Consider the following 21,468-nt stretch of genomic DNA (forward strand, 5'->3'; position numbering starts at 1 on the left):
AGTAGCTTGTAAGGGCAATATATTGGTTGAAGATGTTTGTTATGGCTTGGGTTAACTTTAGATTCTCCGTGTGTATATTCGAGAAAGTTTTAGTTGTTTATGGGGTAAAGATGGACGTGACTTGGAAGTCCATTGTTTTAAATTTTAGTCACGATTGTAAGGAGTCAAGGATGCATGCTTACAGCGATGTGGCTATGGTTTCATTGTTAAAAATTATACGATATATTGATATGCCTGCTGGTAAACAGGAAATGGCTCAGAAGTTTGGTGTTTGTGTGTGTCTATTTGTATCTGTGTGCTTTAGAGTGTCAGTACAGCAAACATAATTATGTTAGTTAGTTGCAGAAAACAAATTCCAATATTTCCCAGCACCTCTGAAAAAAAAATTACTCAATGACTGAAGCCCAGAACAAAATGTAATATTAGTCTTTTATTTCATCGAGTAAGAACATTAAAAAATCTCAGATCATTGTACAAAAAATGACAAGATGTTTCGGAGAAATGTAAACATCAAACGGGAACAGGATAAGCCTGAATCAAGCATCAGTACTGAAAGTAACACAATACAAAAAAATTCTAAAGACTAGGAAAACAAACCACGAAATATCTTTGAAATGAACTGTTTCAAAACATTATGACATAATAAATATTTGTGTGGAAAACATGCCTGATGTTCGCAGAACCATTTCAAAAAGTTTCAAGCATTCTAAACTTTTCGTTACTAAAAATAATTGTGCATTAATTATTTATACTAAAACTACCAATGTTGTTATGAAGAGATGATGAAAAAATGCTGCCAGCACGGATGTAAATTTTGTGCGAAATTTCACAAACAATGAAATTACATCCGGAATATTAAAGCAAACGCTCAGAGTACAACTTTAGTGATCAATCGAGAAATTTCCACAAAACAATCCTAAGATATGTTGTTATTTATTATTATTTTAAAAAAATACCGCATTGATATGTCCGACAGGTAAGATGACGGAATGTTCCATCTTTAAATATAAAAAGATATCATGATATGTGAAAATACATTTTCCCGAGACTTATAAAATTACTTTTTAAAAAACTGGAAGAAACGCCGGTAAAAGCCATTATTTCAAAATGCAAAGCAATTTTAAACATTTAATAATATTTAACCGAAGAAAATAAACACGTGTTGCTCTAAAATTATTTTATATTAGAAAATCAGTCTAGGTCAAATTTCTTATAAAGAAACTTTCCGTACAAATAATACAATACAAGAATGCAATTACGAAATAATGAAAGACTAAACGATTCAATAATATTTTATCGTCTATGCGTTACTTTTATAAGACAGACAAAAAATATTTAACCAACACTTACTTTTTCGTTTGTTTACATACTATCGTTTAAACTTGCAGTGAGTAAAATAAATAAATAATTGCACTGCTATTAACTGCACATCATAATGAATTCTTTAATTTGCAGGTGTCAGTCAAAACACTTAACAAAACAACTTAAGCTTTTAAAACAATATTTAAAATAATTCAATTATTATGTCTGTAATTATCAATATTAAAAATAATATGCAAGTGTAAAAATGTATCAACAATAGTAAATAAGAGAATTCGAGCAGAAATTTCTGTTTCAATGGCACCGTCTCAACATGTTTCAAAATAACTGCATAATAACAAAGAAGGTTGTCATGAGAACAGGAGCTTGAGCGTCAGTGTTGCAATAGTTCTCAGAACTGGTTCAAACAGTTTTACAAAAAGTAGAGAAAATACTCTCAACGAATATTTTGGCTTCAGGATAAAGATTTGAATAGAGAACATACTCAGCAGAAAATGAGTTACATGGATTTAATTAATCAGAACGAGTGAGCAGCTATGTTAATTTTTCTGGGGTCAAAGTATGATTATAAAACAAAATAACATGATAAAACTCAAAAGATTTACACAAAATTTGTGTTTTGGACATATTTAAATCAGTGTAGTGGTGGATGCGACAAAGGCGGTGAAGATGGTGGCTAAAAAATGAATTTGAAAGAAAAATCGTTGTAAGCACTGTCGTTGTTGTTTTAAAAAAATAACAAACTGGCAAGGATATTTTTTTAAATAAAGGTCAACTTTTAACCTGAACTTGTCATCACTAATTAAGCAAACAACAGGTGCACCTAACAGGATGTATATGCTATAGTTCCACAACCAGAGAAACTGGCCTTCTACTGTTTGACTACGGTTAATGACACGTCATCAAGCCTAACCATCCAAATGAAGCTTTAATGAATTTTTTAAAATTTTGTCCAGAATTAAATGTCTTAGAACAGCGGGGAGATATTGCAGCAAAAATATTTCGACCAAAAGCAAAGGTGAAGGCGCCATTGCACATCGTCTAACAAACTCCGCTTCATTGGACCGAGGCAAACAGTAGGAGGCCAAAGACAAAACTTTGAAGAGTCAGGGAGCCAGAGGGAGCAAATTGTCGACTGTCAAACAGTAGAAAATCTTACTTCAGATAAATACAGTTAAATAAATCTTTGATACAAGCATAAGGCAGACATTGTGGATATGGATCTGTAAACTTGTAAATATGTAAATAGGTGTCATTTCTGCTTGTAAATAAAAGGATAGCGTGTTCTTGGGAATGGTTAGGCAAAGAAAATTCACCCTGGATAAACAGCATCGAAAACTATTCTCGTTATAAAGTGCAGATAAATAAAAACAGCACGAACACGGAGTCCACTCACTCACGCTCTCTCACAGACGCGCGCATGCGCAGCAGGTTGTCACAAAGGTGATGTACAAGACATGAGATCAAAAGAAAGCTGCAGGTATCGCACGATATCCACCATCATCCACGTCACCAGCTGCTTAATGGTGACGTTTCTTCTCTACCCAACCCCCATCCTCGGCAGGCAGCAACCTGAGTGACACACCCACCGAGGTCAGATGGATGGTTAGAGTAAGGAAGCTCTGAGATGTTACGTCACGTCAAGTTACGTCACGTTGATGCAAGTGAGGTGGGGTAGGCGGGGTAGGTGGGGGGGTCACACATTACAAGGAGGGGGGGGGGAGTGGATGCAGTGAGAAGCACACAAAACAGTGTGACGTCACCAGACTGCTGGAAGTACGAGATTGTTCACAAACGACTTTTGTGATGTCACGCGATCACTATTTCGAGAATAATAATTAATGCCTCTGCCCTCGGCTGCTCGAGTGGTAATGTCAAAGGTCGTCTATCACCAGAACAGAACTAAACCTTGTTTGGCACATGATGCATAATGCAGAAGACTCCACTATTTGAAGCTAAAGCGTGCTGGCCTATCAAGAATGTACACTTTACAATCAAAATTACAACAACAAAAAACAAGCTTACAAAACAGAAAACTCAAATTAAAGCTGTCGGGTTAAAACAACTTTCGCCCTCATTTTAAATACATTTTTACCTGTCCTCCACATAGGTGCAGCTTTGCAAAGTTTTGTGGGTTTGGGTTTTTTTTTCTTGGACAAAGAACCACTGGGTTGTCTCTCGACTTAGTGTAGTTACTCAACGACAGCAACTGCTGAACACATGTCACATGTGCCCAACGAATGTCTGGCTGATCCACCAAGAAAAGTGTTCGGTTTGCTTACATAACATTTTTGGCAATAAATCCACTTATTCTCTGCTCATCAGAATCATCAGTCTTCAGGTCAACCATTAATTAGCGTTAGACCATTCTAATCATGGCCTTTGCCATCGTCTTAGCCTCTCAGTTAATGTCCGATATATATTGTCCATAATCTCCACTGTCAACTGTATATTAAATGTCCTTCGTCTTAGTAAGATCTCAGTGTATAGTATCCACGTTTCAACTCAACCAAGACGGATCACCACTTCGATGGTGACAGTCAAAATAAACGGCCTGAACTCCTGGATGAGTTACACCCCCTCTGCTGCTTACACCCCCTCATATCAACCGCTCGGTGAAAGCATCGGGCATCTTGTCCAAGGGTATACCCGTGGTGTTGTTCTGCTCGGCCTCAGATGGCTTGTACTCTCCTTTCATCCTCCGAGACCTCCGAATGTACCACACGACATATGCGCCAACGACCAAAGCGATGGCCACCACAACAATGCAGGCGACGATGATTCCATTTTTGTCCCGGAGCGGGAAGTACCCAGAAATCTGACTTTCGCAGAATTCGCCTGAAACGTAAAATTAAAATGATAATTTGTCGAAGTTCAATTCAATACCACTTTCTCCTAAGCTAAAAACAACATAAAATATTGAAAGCTGCCTTTCCTGGAACCACAAATAAACAACAATTAACATCTAATCGCACTTTGTAAACACTTACATCACCCTGTATAAATATTTGTCTAACATACTCTTTTATAGACAAGTTTTCGTATTAAGAGTCCATTTTCTTGTTATTACTAAAAGCCTATCTTGTTAATATACAAAGGACAACAAAGGATGACCAATGCTCGATGGAATACCAAACACTTCTGGACCCAATCTTACCAGCAAAGCCATCATGGCAGCTACAGCGGTAGCCACCAAGACTATTTTCGCAAAAAGCCGTCTGCGAACAGTTGTGTTCCTCTTCCACACATTCGTCGATGTCGTCCTCGCATTTGTCTCCTTGGTAACCGGTGTTGGTGCACAAGCATCGGTAGGCATTGAGTTCGTTAAAGCACGTGCCGTTGTTTCGACATGGCGAGGTCCGGCACTCGTCAACATCGCTATCACAGTACTTGCCCTCGAAGCCAGTTCCTGGACAGAAACAGTAAAACAAGATTTCTAATTAGGTGTCTGTTGAGGTACTTTTTACTTGGAAACATTTTTTTTTTTTTTTTTGACATTTTTTGGACATTTTTTTCTTGTCATACAACTCATGTTGAATTCTGTTGCTAAATAATAATAATCCCGACAATAAAAATGAAAAGAATAAGAATAATGAGCAGACAACCCGTCCAGCAAATAATAATAACAGTTCTTTTATAATTCACATGAAGCAGAGGGGAGGTAGGTGGGTGGTGTCCAGGACATTGTGTACTGACCAGAACAATTGCACAAGTACTGTCTGACGCCGTCCACGCACGTGGCGCTGTTCTTGCACTGGTTGTTGACGCAGTCGTCGATGTTCTTCTCGCAGCTGTCGCCCTGGAAGCCTGTTCCCGTGCAGGTGCACCTGTACCCACTGACCAGGTCGGTGCACGTGCCCCCGTTGAGGCAGGGCCGGGACTGGCAGTCGTCCACGTTCTGACCACATCGCGGACCGGTCCACCCGCTCAGACACGCACATGTGAAGCTACCCGGGGTGTTCAAGCACGTGCCTGCAATGACGGTAACATGAAGTTTCTTTTGATAGAGTTGTCACTTCTAGTTTGCGAGTATTTGCAGTTTGTACAGAATACAGCTATGGACTCATTGACATACAGATCGTTAGATGTTCAAAATTATAAAAATATACATTAAACTATTTTTCAATGCCTGCAACGATAGCTCTTTCTTTTTTTTTTTTTCTCTCTCTCTCTCTCTTTTGATTTTTCTTGATTCTTTTAGTGAAAAGAACAAAGCGGTATGACCTCTCTATAAACAACCCCGACGTGTAACTGTAAGTTCACGAACCTACCTCCATTGAAACAGATGTCCGTGACATTACATTCGTCAACGTCGTCTTGGCAACGATCTCCTTGGTAACCGCTCTCGCACAAGCAAGTGTATCCGCCAAAGCGGTTCTGGCACGTGCCCCTGTTCCAGCAAGGGTTGTCTTGCTCGCACTCGTCCACGTCTTCCGAGCACTGCGGCCCCGCGAAGCCTGTCTGTGAACAGTTGCAGGTGAACGGCGCCAGGTAAGGCTGGCAGTCGTGGCGGTTGGAGCACACGTCCAGCTGGCAGGAGCTGTTGGCCCAGCCGCACCGCGCGATGACGTCAGAGCAGGAGCAATGGCCGCGGTAGGAGCAGCGCCCGTTGTTGAAGCAAGGGTTGGTGTAGCAGGCGTTATCCACGCTCTCACATAGTGGTCCTGGGGAATAACACAATTAGTCTAGATTATATCCCTTAGTGAGGCTGTTTGTTGTTTTTTTTTGTTGTTGTTGTTGTTGTTTTGGGGGGGTTGTTTTGTCTTGTTTTTTGGTTTTTTTTGGGGGGTTGTCCTTTTTCTTTGTTTGGTTTTTTTTTTGTTTGTTTTTGTTTTGTTTTTTTAGTTTTTTGGGGTTTTTTTGGTTTTGTTTTGTTGTTGTTGTTGTTTTTTGTTGTTAGAACCACGATATAGCTTTATCTGTAAAATTAGCTTCTTCTGTTGCTGGTTTCTGCATGTGTTGGTGGTGACAGGGTATTTTGGGGGCGCTGTTTCATATTTTTATGTATAAATGCTTTTTACTATTAAAGTAAGAGGTTTTAGTCAGACATCATCACAGGGATCCCTGTCATCGCGCCTTTGTGTTGCGTGAGAAAATAATACACACTGAAGCTTACTATGTATGTGATGATATTGATAATGCTTTTAAGTATGATAATAAAGGCAACATCGCTGTAAAATATTTTTGCATAAGACAGGTTTAACGTGACCTGTAAACAATATAGCAGTTATGCTCAGAAAGCGATCCTGTTGCCTGGACACAAGTATTATGTGCGGAAGAAAAGAATCGTGTTAACATTTATAATCCTGGTTATTTTTTAAAGGATTCATAGTTCTAATAACGGTCTTGACAATACTTTTCGGATCTTTGTCAACCAATTTCAGGTTTCTGCCTTATCTTCTGTATGCATAATAATCTAATAAATCCTCTCTATCTTACTACTTTATCTTTCATTGATTTAGGGTAAAAAAAATAGTTTTATATTCTAACACAGATACAAAATGAAGATTACAGAATATGGTAAATGTAGCTTCATGTTAGTCAGATGCACTCCAAGAATACACACACTCAGCACGAACTAAAACCACTCACCTGTGTATCCAGGACGACATAAACAGCTGTAGCCCAGGGTACCATCCACACAGGTAGCACCATTTTTACAGGTGTGGTTTTGGCAGTCGTCCACGTGCACCTGGCAATGATCCCCTTCAAAGCCTTCCGCACAATCACACCTGTAGGACGCGTTCGCCTCCTCCCGGCAGGTGCCAGCGTTCAGACAGGGGCTGGACTGGCATCCGCGCACGTCCTCCTCGCACACCACACCGGAGAACCCGGACGCGCATGCGCAGGTGTAGTTACCGGGTCCGTCCAGACAAGTTCCGTTGTTCAGGCAAGGACCGTTGGCGCAGCCGTCGATGTTCTCCTCGCACCTGTCCCCTGTGAACCCTGCCGGACACCTGCAGACGAACCCCGAGGTGAAGATGGCGTCAGGCTGCGTGGAGCTATCCATGCATGTCCCTCCGTGCTGGCAGGGGTCTGACGCACACTCCTGAACGTCATCTTCGCAGTGAGCTCCAGTGAATCCCTCCCGACAGAGACAGACGTAACCGGAAGTTGCGTTCGTGACGTCAAACACACAGGTAGCGCCGTTGTAGCAGGGGTTAAACTCGCATTGATTAACGGGTGCCTCGCACCTGTCACCGGAAAAATAGAACGGACATGCGCACCGGAAGTTGCTGACGTCGCTCCGGCACTCGCCACCGTTCAGACATGGCGCGCTGACACAGTGATCGTAGAACTGACAGAAGGCTCCGTAGTAGCCGGGGCCGCAATCACAGAAGGACGAGGAAGAGTTCGACACGCACGTGCCGTTGTTCCGGCACTGCATGTCGTTGCAGTGGTCGTAGGTCTGACACAGCTCTCCCACGTACCCGTCCACACACTCGCAAGAGAAGCTGGCGTTGCTAACGTCCGCCACGCACGTGCCTCGGTTGAAGCATGGACTGGACGAGCACACGCGCCGCAGTTCGCATCTCTCGCCGAAGAAGTCCTCCGAACACTCGCACCTGAATGATCCCAGCAGGTCCGTGCAGGTCCCGTTGTTTAGACACGGCTGACTGACGCAGGAGTCGGCATTGAGCTCGCAGTGGACCCCTTCCCACCCCGGCTGACAGTTACACCGGTAGCCGTTGCCGTCCTCAGTAACCGTGCAGTTGATGGTGTTCTCCGTCGAGCACGCGCCATCGTCGCACGGCTGGAACTCATTCTCGCAGAGCTTACCTGTGAAGCCAGGCGGGCAGAGACAGGTGTATACCTGGTGCCCGTCCACGCAGGTGGCGTTGTTGTGACAGTCGTGACCCAAGCAGTCGTCCACGCTCTCCGCACACCCTGACCCTGTCCATCCGGGTACGCAGGGGCAGGAGAAGCTGTCCCAGTCGTCCTGGCAGTACGAGTTGGCCGGACAAGGGTTGACGTCGCAGACGGGTTCACCCTGGCAACCAGCGGTGAGGTTGACGGAAGTGACCGTGACCCCTGCTGGGGTCGTGGGGCTCTGGACAAAGGGGACGTTGACGTTGTTGAAGGTCAGGTTCCGGAGGCAACCTTTGAAGTGGCTGATCAGGTAACTGTTGTCACCTGGTGTGAAGAGATTGAACAGAAAAACGAGTTATCAAATCAGGTTAATCAACACATGGAACACATATCTAGATATATTAGCCTGTCTTTTATCATCTTCTCCTTTATCTCTGAACCAGTTGTGAAAATTGTGGGCGCTTATCTGTGAACCAGGATGGCAACAAACCATTTATCCTTTCACTGTCTAGGAAATTGTCTCCCTTTTATACCACCAGAAGGACATATTATAGATATGAAACTAAGCCTAATGTGTTCAGAAACAGGAAAAAATATTTGTTGTCCCCGATTTCTTACATCAACCCAATACGCAGGTATTATCTCACACCTGTCTCACCTGCTGTAAACGGTCGGGCACCAACGTATACCTGCAGCGTCTGGCTCAGCCGGGGATCAAAGGGATTCATATTAGCGTAAATATACATGGCGGTGTCATCAAAGGACAATAAAAGGAACGACTGGATCCTCTGCCAGGTGAGAGTGTGCCACTCGCCATCGTCGTAACGGTTTTCGGATGACCTCTGACCTGCAATGCATGTACAAATACTTTACATAGTCAAAGAAAGTTAATATATTCAAGAATATATGCGGGTACAATTGGTTTTGTTTCTGTTGCTATGTTTGTTTTTGTTTGTTTTTTTGTGGTTGGTTTTTGGTTAAGGTTTTGACGGTGGTTCTTTATTTTTTTATTTTTTTTATTTTTTTTCATTGGGAAATATAATGAGCAAGACCGGTTGGGGTAACTTTCTCACTTTGACTGAAGCTGGAGTAGACCTGTAGGTGGCCCTGGTACAGTCGGATTTCCACAAACTTGTCCAGGCCGCCGCTCAGCGACACGAACTGCAGCAGCAGCAGCAAACACGTGGCAGCACGAGTGCGGAACTGCACGCTGGCCGTGTTGCCGAACCCGAACTTGGTGCGGTCCACCTGCAGTAGCACGTGACTTGTGGAACCGTCAAACGTCACAGCCGTTGCTGCAGCAAAACGGTAAAATGTAGAGTGAACTTTTAAATGACAACAGACAGAAATTGCTGGAGATAAAACATCGAGTATCACAAAAACATATTCCGATGGTATATAGTATACTACGGCAGTGTTCCTACCTTCTGTGCAGTTCTCTCCCTGGAACCCTGCAGCACAAGAGCAGGAGTAGCCTCCCCACTGCGGGCGACACACCCCACCGTTGTGACACGGCTCCCCCTGACATGTGTCTTCTCGTGGACACCCGGGTGTGGGGACGGGTGGGTCGTTACCGAAGACAGAAGTCACGTGGTCCTGAAGATCTACAGGGTTGTTGATGACGAGGTTTTGCAGGCAGCCGTCAAAACTACAGGGAGATAACACGAGTGTACACACATACAAACGCACACACAGACATGAATAAATTGACACACACATATACTAATGTACAAGAGTACAATCTAATTAAAGTATGCCCCTGAAAGTGCAATCAAGACAAAATAATTAATTAATGAAATTGCTGGCCTTGCCTAACCATCAATTTTCCAGAACCCGAACTATAACCAAACACAAGGTAGGGTAGCTTAATAAATAAAGAAAATTGTTTGTATGTTACAGAAAGGTTTGGAGACATCATTGTTTACATGTATGCTTACTAAAGTACCCTGATGTTTGTCTCACCTGACGTCAGTTGGTAGTGGAGTGGGTCGCTGTCTCCACTTGTCGACCGCCGGGTGGCTGTGCAGACGTCCCAGAAACAGAGGTCGGGTGACCAAGATGAAGTTGGCTACAGTACCCGTAGCTGCCCCATACAGCCCCGTCCTCTCGCCGTACACTGAAGGCAGGTGTGATCCAGGGTGGAGGGAGGCAGACAGATAAGAGGGACCATAAAATTTACATGCTACAAACGAAAGCATAATAAAATAGGAAATTTATTGCTGAACTCGGTACCTCTTCACGTTTAGAAATACTGTTTGTGGGGTCGCCTACTGTGACGTGGGGAAGTGAGCTATAAAATGTTTTCTCTGCTTCTTGGATTTTTCTTTTTTTAGAGCAGTTCATAATCTTTTTTTCAGTTTTAATTTAATTTTTTTACAATTTTTTTTATTTATTATACCATACACACAAAACAAAAAATACTACCACATAAAACAACACAGACACAGATCAACTCATCATCATCATCATCATCATCATCATCATCATCATCATCATCATCATCATCATCATCATCACAACGCTGAAAGAACTGTCTAGACCTACCCTCGACAGTGTAGCGACCTGTGGCGAGGGTCACTTTGACCTGAAACCAGTCTCCATTGTCCAGATTATTACCCACGCGACTGATGACGTCAGATCCTCGTGACACAAGATGGAGACGAAGCTGGCCTCCGTCCAGTACCAGGGCCAGCATGTCCGTGGTCACCTGTAGCGAGAACAAGGGCAACCTTACTGAACAACAATGACAAAACCATGAGGTTGATTAAATTATCTCCCTTTTGTGGATTTAAAAGGAAAAACAAATCAAATGGTAAGTTGGAACATCGGTATATTTATATCATGGACATGTATATCCTGACATTCATGGATCGTCGGTATCTATCATTCAGAACTTGTGTGAAATTCTCTCCCTTTACACCAGACGCAGAATTATGTCTCTTCATCAAGATGCTAGCCTCCTACTTCCCAAGCGACACTACATCCCCTTTAAACAGACACACCCCATAACTTCCGGTTGACACACCGTGTACAAGATGACACCATCGGGCTCCGTGGCGCTGATCCAGAAGCTGAGGTTGGTGATCTCCGCGTAGCTTCCGAAATGCATCATGGACTCGGCGGTGAAATGCGCCATGTTTTGAACCTCGCACTGGCGGCCAGTGTACCCAGTGGCGCAGTCGCAGAACTTGTTGGTCCACGTGTCCACGCACCGTCCGCCATTTTGGCAGTAGGAGTCTGGGCAGGGCTCGTGGGTCTCGCACCCTGGGGTCGGCAGAGCGATTGTCTGCGGCGTTGGTGATGGTGTGGTTGTTGATGTCGGCGGTGCTGGAGTCGTCGCTGTTGTCGTCAACCTTGTCAAGGAGGTGTTTGATGACAACGACGTGTTAGAAGCCGGTGGCATGAGGTTGACAATGTTTCCCGAGACGACCAAGTTCTAAGGAGAAAATAATAAAAAAAAACTTTTACTAGTCTTACTGTTGTTGATATTAAGGGGAGTAACTGTGGAGGATACGTTGTTAGGAGTTGTTTCCCTTGTAACATTGCCATTCTTCAAGCATTTTATTCAAGATGTTGTGTGTCTGTCAATGGATGGTTTGAAAAGAGCAAATGAATATTTTGTGGTCCTAGTCATCTCTACAGGTAGAGACCTCAGACATTAATGGAGCGAATTGATTGGCTCACTGAGCCAATGATGGCTGCAGCATCAGTAAAACATTTCCTATCGCTGAATCAACTCAAAAAATCTCAGATTCGAAACCCATTCACTCACTCGGTCAAAATGTCTTACCCCTAAGCAGCCAACAAATCCATCCCCAGTGTTGAGCTTACTCCTGATGTAGGGTGTGATGTCAGCGACACCTCCGAAGTACAGCGGTCCACTCAGGTACAGCATGGTGGCGTTGTCTTCCCCTGACAGCCTCAGAGAACAGCTGGCGCCACCAGCGCACGAGTGAGGGTCAAGGGTCAGGTCAATGGTCGTTCTGGTTATTAGGATGTCGACAGTTTGACTGTAGATGGCGTGATCGGCAGCGGGCAACCGAAGAGCGCCGTCTAGCGAGTAGGTCCCATCACTCTGCGTGATCCGAAGGAGGCCAGAGTTGAGCTCGACACTCAGGTGTTGAGGTCTTGAATCGGAAGAAGTCTGGAACCAACCTTTGTTTAGTTAGTGTGTGTGAGAGAGAAAGAGAAAGGAGTTGTCTACCCCTTACAACCTCAGAGAATCTAATTTTTCCCGCCATCCCCATCATACCTACCCCACCCCCGAAGGTACTTACCCCTGTCGCAAACAGCAGCACCCCGTTAGGAAAAGTCGTTGTGTATGTAAATCGAATCTGCAGCTCAGTCGCGGCTGAGTCCTCCACACTCCTTCGTCTTCTGCTCGAAGTTCCACTCAACCCTCCTCCACCTAGGTACACCAACGACGGCAGCACGAGGACGTTCGAGCCGTTAAAATTTGCCGTCCGAACCTCTTCACAGTTGGTACCAGTTATTCCAGGTGGACAGCTGCACAGGTAGCTTCCCCTCTCGGGCTCCGAGCACTGGCCGCCATATTGACATGGCGCCAGCCTGCACTCCTTGACATCGGTGTCGCACAGAGCTCCTGCGACAACACACAAATCGACATAAAATGTGGGCGTGGACAGAAAATAAACAAGAATATTGCTGATATAATACTTCGATAACAATATTAATTTACTTAAATGCGATCTAATAGTACTTAACAAAGAATATAAACCTTTTGTTAGTCAATAAAAGAACCAAAGATAAAAAAACTTAAAACTTATTGCAAGGACGGCTAGATTGTATGACCAAACAAACCACTGGCTTCGTTTAATATTTTCTAGATATCCATTGAACTCTCCTTTTTTTGAGGCTGGACAATAAACTAGAATGGACTTTAGTCTCAACAATTGTGTTTCTCCATATCATGTACACACGAGCCAACAATGGAAGGTTAAGCATTGTATTTTTTTCTACGAGGACAGCATTGTACACAGCAATATAAAGACTTTCAGCAATAAAAAAGACAAAAACTTTACCTGTAACACCTTGCGGACAAATGCAGACGAAAGCGTTGAGCAAGTCGACACACGTGCTGCCAGACGCACACGGTTGTGACAAGCAATCGTCGATGTCCTCGTGACAAGTAGTACCTTGAAAACATTACAGCATTGTCCTCAACTTATTACAAAATTATTATATATATATAGAAACATTCTAGCATTACTATCAAGACATAATCAGCATTACAATATTTTCTATGTAATTACAAAATTGCTTTCAGGACATTACAGCATAAATACAAGATAATTACAGTATTATCTCCATTTAACAAATACATTATCAAACTTTATAACTATAAATTCTAAACACGATTGTACTATCTTTATAATATCCCAGTATTGATTTGAAGCATGAGGTGATATTGACATAAAAATGCATAATGAATGAGTCATATCTTAGTCATATTGTAATTCATGTATTCAAAAAAAATATTGAATGATTTCTCTGGTCACCTCTGATAAAAAAAAAACAACTTTGCGTAGAGATAATTACAGAGCAAAAAGTAGTCTTGAATCATCGATAGGCTAAAAGGTTCAAAAAAAAAATATTTATGCAGTTTGTACCTGAAAATCCAGGTGAGCACATGCAGGTGAAGCCGTTGACAAGGTCCACACATGTCGCGTTGTTGAGACACGGCTGGTAGGAACACTCGTTTATCTCTCGTTCACAATACGTGCCTACACAGTAAGAGATCTGCGCTGAGTGAACAACCCTCACTCCATCCCATTCACTCAATCGACCGATTTCTCTTTCTCTCCTCGCGGTCTGTCTGTGATGTCTCGCCATCGATTGGTCCCCCCACAGACCTTGCTTACTCTTCCCTCCCACTCATTAGACAGCGCGACCGGCACCTTGGCTGCATTAGGATGCTTACCTGCAAATCCAGGTGGACAGACGCAGCGAAATCCATTGATCTCATCCGCACAGGTAGCTCCGTTCTGACAGACGACAGTGTCACAGTCATCGATGTTCGTCTCGCAAAGGAGTCCCGTCCACCCGGCCTGGCACGCGCAGGTGAACCCACCCCACGTGTCTTGGCAGGTAGCGTTATTCCGACACCAGTCTGTTGTCTGGCATTCATTTATGTTGGTTTCACAATGGTTTCCTAGGCAACGGGAAAATTTTGGTTACTCTTAACTACTTGCGTGCTCAGAAATCACGAAATATTTATTTTAAAGTAGCTGACCCCGACATACGAGTTTTCGAGTTACGAAAATTACATTCACTACGAGGTTCGTTTGATATTATTACTCCATCAACGCGATGCAGTATTTTAAGTGATCACAGAAATGTTTGCTCTGGTAAAAATATTTCAAACAGACTGTTCTGTTCTTTTAATGGCCGCACAACATCAAACTTTGACAGCAATGAGATTACTGAGTTTTGCAGAAATTAAATGATTTCCATCTATTTCAATCAAAAATCAAACAATTTTAAACAATGGCACAGGCCTTTCCAATAAGATTGTCAGCCATGCCAATAAACTGCAGAGTCAAGTTCACTTGTAGGGTCAAGGTCGTACCTGTGAACCCTGCTGCACAGGTGCAGGTCACTGAACTGCTGTTCACCTGCGAACCGCACGTGGCTCCATTCTGACAAGGCTGAGATTCGCATCCTTCTAGTTTGACCTCACACCTGCTTCCGGTAAACCCTGCGATAAAAAAAGCTAAAAAAATTCTATCATCCAATGGACACTTTCCACGTACCTTTTTTTTTACCTATCACAGCATGGTCACATACACAACATATACAAACACATCACCGCATACGTCCTGCAGTATCTAAATATAGAAACAATCATGCAGACAAAATCGCTGTGTGGTCTCGTTATTCCCCACGGCTGTAGTGTAGCTATATATATATGTGTGTGTGTCACACAATGGGCTATTATTATTGGGAAATGCATTGTGTAATATTATTATTCAATCACGGTGTGTGTGTGTGCGCGCACGAGAGAGAGAGAGAAAGCTGGTGCACGAGCACTCACCCGCTGGACACACGCACTTGGGCAAAGCTCCTGCCTGCTCCAGACAGGTCCCGTTGTTCAAACAGTACACCGTCTCGCCGCCTCCTGCGCTCAGGATGGTTGCCATGGCAGCGCCTTGCCCCTGGCACTCCAGGACGTCGAGCTGGCAGCGCTGGCCTGTCCACAGCACGGAGCACACGCACCGGTATGACCCCGCCGTGTTGACGCACTGGCCGCCGTTGTCGCACGGCGAGGCTGCTGCTGCTGATGCTGCTGCTGATGCTACAGCACCTTCCGTGCATTCGTTGATGTCTGATTCGCAGGTCACACCTCTCCATCCTGGCGCGCACAGGCACGTGAAACCTGTAACAGTAAATACATCACGTAAGGGGAGGCTATGCTATCGCTCACCATCCACTAATTATTTTCCTTGGATGACTCGTCGAAACATATAAAGTTGCTTCGTATTTTTTTCTGAAATCATGGGTTTGATTATCATAAATTTTATTTAAATGCAAGTTTTATTTTCCTGTGTTTGTCTGGGATATATTTGTGTTCTTTCGTTACATCGAAATTGTTTTAATACATAATATTCAATATCGATATGAAAGCGTTAAGAATCGTTAAGAATATAGTAACGACGCTTGCCAATCTTCACCTTCGCCCCCAGCAGTCAGGCTGCACGTGCCCGCGTGTTGACAAGGTGCAGCTGTGCACGCGTCCACCCGGGTCTCGCACTGGCGGCCAGCGAAGCGTGACGTGCACAAGCAGCTGTAGCCGCCCACGCCGTCAGTCCGCTCCTGGCACGTGCCCCCGTTGTGACACGGGCTGGACCGGCAGTCGTACACGTCCCCCTGACAAAGCTCGCCGATGAAGCCGGGTGCACACCAACAGCTGGGGGAGGACAACAACAAAGAAAGGTGTGTCCAGGTAGAACATAAATAAAGCAGGTTTGTGAGTCGGTGGATGTAGATTATTTTTGCTGTGACAGGTGTTTTAATATGTTCGTGTGCTTAATTACGTGTACGTGAGAAGGGCGAGACCTTAAAATAAATAAACTGTGTAATTGTGGCTGTACATAAATGTTTAGTAAATACTCAATTTTTGTTTCATAACCTGAGACTAACAAATGTCATTAAAGATAAAACTAAGAATCTCAGTTCTTCCTTCGAATTTTATTGGCGACGATGACTGAGGCCAATCACGCCTTCAGATTGTCTGTCATTTTGTTCCTAATGAAAAGAAATCAATATTTTTTAATATTTGCACGACGGACAATATTTGGTCAGAGTGAATCACGTGACAGTTGGCTGCTAGGTTTGTTTTCCGATTTGTCATGCTTCTTTTAGTTCAACAACGAATGAACAATCATTTCGGGAGTTCCCACTGCGTTATCGGCTAGTTAAACATCATCTCATTAGCTCATGAAAACAGTTCACACATCGGCTTACTTAACTTATTTGTTTCTTAACCAGAATTTACCCATGTCCCTGAATAGAACTCGCCGACTTTCATCTCCTCCTTCAGTATCAACACATACATAATGTATCCTACATACATCATACATATAAAGTATGAGTAGCAGGTACCTGAAGCCTTTGGGGGACAGGCTGTCGTGGTAGCAGGTCCCTCCTTGCAGACAGGGGTTAGGGAAGCAGGGGTCGGTGCGGATGCCGCAGTTGTCCCCGCTGTAGGGGTAGGGGCAGTGGCAGCGGAAGGTGTCGCCCTCGTCCGTGCAGCTCCCGCCGTTCAGACAGGGGCTGCTGCTGCAGGCGCTGATGTGGGTCTCGCAGTTTGCTCCCGTCATTCCGGGTGGGCATTGGCATCTGTACAACATCAACATCACGACACTACACAATACGGTGGAGGAAGAAGATAAAGGCTTATAACCATGACGAAGAGAAAGAATGACAAGAACAGAAAGAAATATGTATAAATAATAGCATCTTTTGCCAGATTAGAATCTTTTCTCTGAGCAAAAGTAAAATCATTTATTAAAGACAATTTTTACACAAATACAAATAGATAAACAAGTTTTAAAAGCAAACAAGAAACAAATAAGGTCTAAAAAAACAAAAACAGAATAAATAAAGAAACAAAGAGAAAACTTCTTTAAAACCAAGAAATAAAATAAACATAGATACCGAACAATGAAAAGATAAACAAAGCAAACCAAATAAATAAATGAGCAAGCAAAAAAAAAAGAAAAAAACAAGTAGAAAGAAATTAAGGAAGCGAACAAGCAAGCAAAACAAAAAACGAAAGAAAAGTGAAAATGCGAACAAACAGGCAAAAACTAAAATAATAAAGCCAACAAAAAAATTAAGCGAAAAAACGAAGAAAAAGGAACGAATGAAAGAACAAAAAAGACAACAAAAAACAAAAAAAAAACAAAAAGGCAAATAAAATCAACAGACCAACAAAAGAAATGAAATGGCAAACGAGAGAAAGAAAGAAAAAAAGAAAGAAGAAAGAAAGAAAGAAAGAAAAGAAAGAAAGAAAGAAAAGAAAATGAGTAGGCTACAAACGAAAAGAAACAAAAAACGAACGAATGAATGAGGTGAAGAAAAGATTCTATCGTGTCTAAAAATGTAGATGGAAGGAAATGCTCTCGTTGCCCGACTCACAAGAATCCACCAATCAAATCAACGCAGCGTCTGGGAGGCTGGCAGACGGATGCCACACAGTCATCGATGTCTGTCTGGCAGTAAGCATCGGTAAATCCAGGTGGGCAGGTGCAGGTGAACAAGCCTGGCTGAGGCTCCACACACGTGCCCCCGTTCTGACAGGGCTGACTGCCGCACTCGGGTATGTCTGTCTCACAGTTCACACCCGTGTAACCTAGACACGACCAAACAAATCACAGTTTTCCAAGAATTCGTTTTGAGAATGAGCATTTTCAAAGATCCATGCCTTCGAGAATACTTTTGTAACTTTAATTTATTTTAATACCTTATCAGCAGTTAAGCAATAGAAGGTGCAAAAGTTCTGAAGCACATGGGAGGGTAGTGATTTCAGAAAAAAAAAATGTTAGTTTATGTACAATGTGAGTGATGAGAGGAGAGAATGAAGAGTGCGCGTGGCTGTGTGCGTGCACGCGTGCATATCAGTGAATAAATAAGCCGGAGGCACGTGTGGCCCGGGGGGGAAGGGAGTCTGGACATGGAAAATGAATTACCTGGTCGACAGAAGCAAGAGTACTTGTTGATGGCGTCCGTACACGAGCCGCCATTACGACAGGGACTAGACGAACATTCGTCAATGTTAAACTCGCATCGGTTGCCGTGGAAACCGGGCTGGCAGTAGCAGATATAGCCGCCTGAAGTGAACCAAGACAGATGCGTTAGCTGAGGATTTTTTTTTTTTAAGTTTTCAACAACAGCACAACGATTAACAAAGGCTTGCGACAGTTACTGTGCCTAAGCGAGTGAGTGAGAGAAAGAATAAGAGAGAGAGCGTTGTCTGCTAGCGAAAGTGGAAAAAGATATAAAAAAAAATGTCCAAAGGAAAGTTAGGAAAACGGAGAACAAAGGGAGATAAAGCATGGCAGTGGCTGAGACGCAATATAATACGGAAACGAGGAAAGTGTTAATTAAAGGAGTATAAAGCTAACATAGGAGAGAACGGGTGAGGCAGGGTTGGGATAGAGTGGGGGACTAAAAGACAGGGTGGGTGATAAATGAAGTGAATTAATGAGAGAACTGAATAGCTACTCTGAGACTGTGAGAAAAGGACAACGAAACATACCGATGGCCAGCCATTAAGACAGACAGACCGCGGATGTGGATAAGACGGATTATTATATGTGGAGAGATGGAAAGGGGAATGACAGAAGGCTGAAAGGGTACTCGTTCAGACACCAGTAACTACTAAAACAGTCAAAACCAGACAGAGATTATTAGAGAGGATCACACTGGTAACTGCCACAAACTTTTGTAAATCGCTGTGGTCTTGTTGAAACAGAGGGCGAGAGAAAGAGAGATCAAGCTAATGTTTGCCAAAACTAGAGGAAGAGAGAAATGGAGTAGTTAAGAACATTATTCAAAAATGGAGGAAGAAATACACAGCAATAGATAGAATAGGCATGAAGAGAAACAAGAGGAATAGAGACAGAGATATAAGAAAAGAACAAGATGACAGAAAAGAAGATAGGAGAAACAGGAGAAAACTGTAAAGTAGCATAGAGATAACAGAAAGGGTGACAGGATAAAAAAAATTTAAGACAGGACAAGAAAGGACATAGAGACAGGAGAAGGGATAAAGACACGAGAAAGGAGCAGAGGTAAGAGAAGAAATAGAGATATGATAAAAATATATTGAGACAGAAAAAGAATGAATATAGAGACAGGAGAAAAAGGAACATAGAGAGAGGTAAAAGGTGGACTTAGAGGCAAAAGGAAATTTAGGAGAATAAGAGACAGACGAAGAAACTGAAAAAGATGACACTCGACAGTGAGACAGAAACAGGCGACAGACGAACATGGAAGCGTTCCTCCCCTGCCCCCTGACGACTTCCTTTTTTTTGTGTCTTTCTTTCTTTAGCGAACACACCATCGACAGCTTTTTCTCTCCTTTTCTTCTGCTTAATTATCTTTTCACTGTCATTTTCAGTCTCGTCTGCATCTTCCTCCTTCCTCTGCTTCCGCCTTTTTCTTTTCGCCCAACCCACCACCCCATCATTTTCTTTTAAACGTCCGCGCCGATTCCTCCACAAGAAGCTAGATACAAGGCCCGTCCACCCCGGGTAACTGTATGCTCATCATGTATAATCATACCTGCCGGCTTCTCCACGCATACCCCATGATCCCCACACGGACCTTCCAGCGAGCAGCGCCTGACTACGGCCTCGCACTGCGGGCCCATGAAGTCGTCTGCGCATTCACACCGGAAGTTGTTGATGAGGTCGACGCAGGTGCCGTTGAAGAAGCACGGTTGGCTGGCGCATTCGTCGATCTCTGTCTCGCAGTGTTCGCCGGTGTAGCCTGCGAGAAGTCCAAGTCTTAAACACCAAAATCGTGACAATTGTCATCGTCCACATTGTTGTTTAGTAAATTATGCGATTTTTCTAAACAAAACAAAAAAAATCCTCCCAAATGAGTTTGGTTCCTTTAGTCACGTGGTCTGTGCATTCAGCTTTGGAACGGAAGGTCTGTGTTTCGAAGCTCATTCGGGCCTGTGACCGGAAACTTTTCTCCATCGACCGATGGTTATTTGGTTTAAAAGGGGAAAATTAAAGATGGTGGGAAAGCTTGTCGGTCCTTCCCTGGCATGGCCCTCCACATCATACGGACCTTGTACCAAAATTTGTACGCAACACCTTTTATTGTTGTTGTTGTTGTTTTTTGGGGTTTTTTTTTTTGTTTGTTTATTTGTTTGTGGTTTTTTTTTTGGTTGTTTTTTGTTTGTTTGTTTGTTTGTTTGTGTTTGTTTTTTGGTTTTGTTTTTTGGTTGTTGTTTTTTTTTTTGTTCTTTTTATTTTTTTGATTTGACTAATTTCCGTGAGCGCATCTAAATATATATAAAAATACATTAAGGATAACAAACACGATTTGTTCTATTGAATCTCTGAAGGATAACTTTTGTCGTCTGTTGCTAAATGGTTTTCTTCAAGTTTAGTGACGATACACTGTGGGTGATGTCGTTCTGTGGATCCAACATTTTTACATGCGCGAGCGCGCGCGCCTTGCTCACCATTTTTCAAAAATACAGTAAAGAAAATAAAAACATTGACAGACATTGAATTTCAATTTTTTTTAAACGTCGTACCTGGAGAGCAGGTGCATGCGAATCCTCCGAGTGTATTCACACACTGTCCCCCGTTTTGACATCTAGACGACAAGACAGCGCACTCGTCAACATCAAGCTCGCATCGTTTACCTGCGAACTGAGGTGTGCACTCGCAGGTGAAACTGCTGGAAGTGCTGGCGCAGGTCCCGTTGTTCAAGCATGGATTGGATTGGCATGCACTCTTCACCTGTGAAAAATGTCAGGAGTGTGGAGCTCAAAATTTATGAAAATGTCCTGAACGAAACATTCAGACCATGTTCATATGTGTTCATTGTGGATGATGATGAGGAGGAGGAGGAGAATAATGATGATGATGATGATGATTCAGTAAGATATAAGATGTCACTCGTGGACAAGAAAGCTTGTGTGTACAAACCTGATGGCACAGCTGACCTGTCCAGCCGTCAGCACACAGACAGGTGAAGCCGTTGATGGAGTCCTGGCACGTGCCACCGTTCATGCACGGGGGTACCACTGCTTCCTCACACTCGTTGACATCCATTTCACATCTCTCACCT

General features: G+C 43.3%; 1 protein-coding gene across 2 annotated transcripts; it reads right to left on the reverse strand.

Annotated features, from left to right (window-relative positions):
- Positions 1 to 412: 412 nt before the first annotated feature.
- On the reverse strand, positions 413 to 21,468 carry LOC112575721 (neurogenic locus notch homolog protein 1-like). Of its 2 annotated transcripts, none has more exons than XM_025257719.1 (25): positions 21,327 to 21,468; positions 20,930 to 21,137; positions 19,939 to 20,145; positions 18,342 to 18,482; positions 17,791 to 18,004; positions 16,753 to 16,989; positions 15,822 to 16,057; positions 15,185 to 15,526; positions 14,720 to 14,848; positions 14,072 to 14,302; positions 13,761 to 13,874; positions 13,173 to 13,286; positions 12,408 to 12,733; positions 11,921 to 12,274; positions 11,156 to 11,566; positions 10,675 to 10,837; positions 10,093 to 10,246; positions 9,555 to 9,778; positions 9,204 to 9,425; positions 8,789 to 8,977; positions 6,913 to 8,454; positions 5,592 to 5,984; positions 5,017 to 5,292; positions 4,478 to 4,729; positions 413 to 4,158 (listed from the first exon to the last, which is right to left on the reverse strand). In XM_025257719.1, the coding sequence occupies exons 1-25, from the start codon at positions 21,450 to 21,452 to the stop codon at positions 3,920 to 3,922; spliced, it is 7,044 nt and encodes a 2,347-aa protein (XP_025113504.1). In that variant the 5' UTR covers positions 21,453 to 21,468; the 3' UTR covers positions 413 to 3,919. The 2 variants fall into 2 exon arrangements, with proteins under 2 accessions (XP_025113504.1, XP_025113503.1); XM_025257718.1 differs by having other exon boundaries at positions 8,780 to 8,977.

The sequence above is a fragment of the Pomacea canaliculata genome, linkage group LG11 (genome assembly GCF_003073045.1).
Source record: "Pomacea canaliculata isolate SZHN2017 linkage group LG11, ASM307304v1, whole genome shotgun sequence".
Taxonomy (NCBI): Eukaryota; Metazoa; Mollusca; class Gastropoda; order Architaenioglossa; family Ampullariidae; genus Pomacea; species Pomacea canaliculata.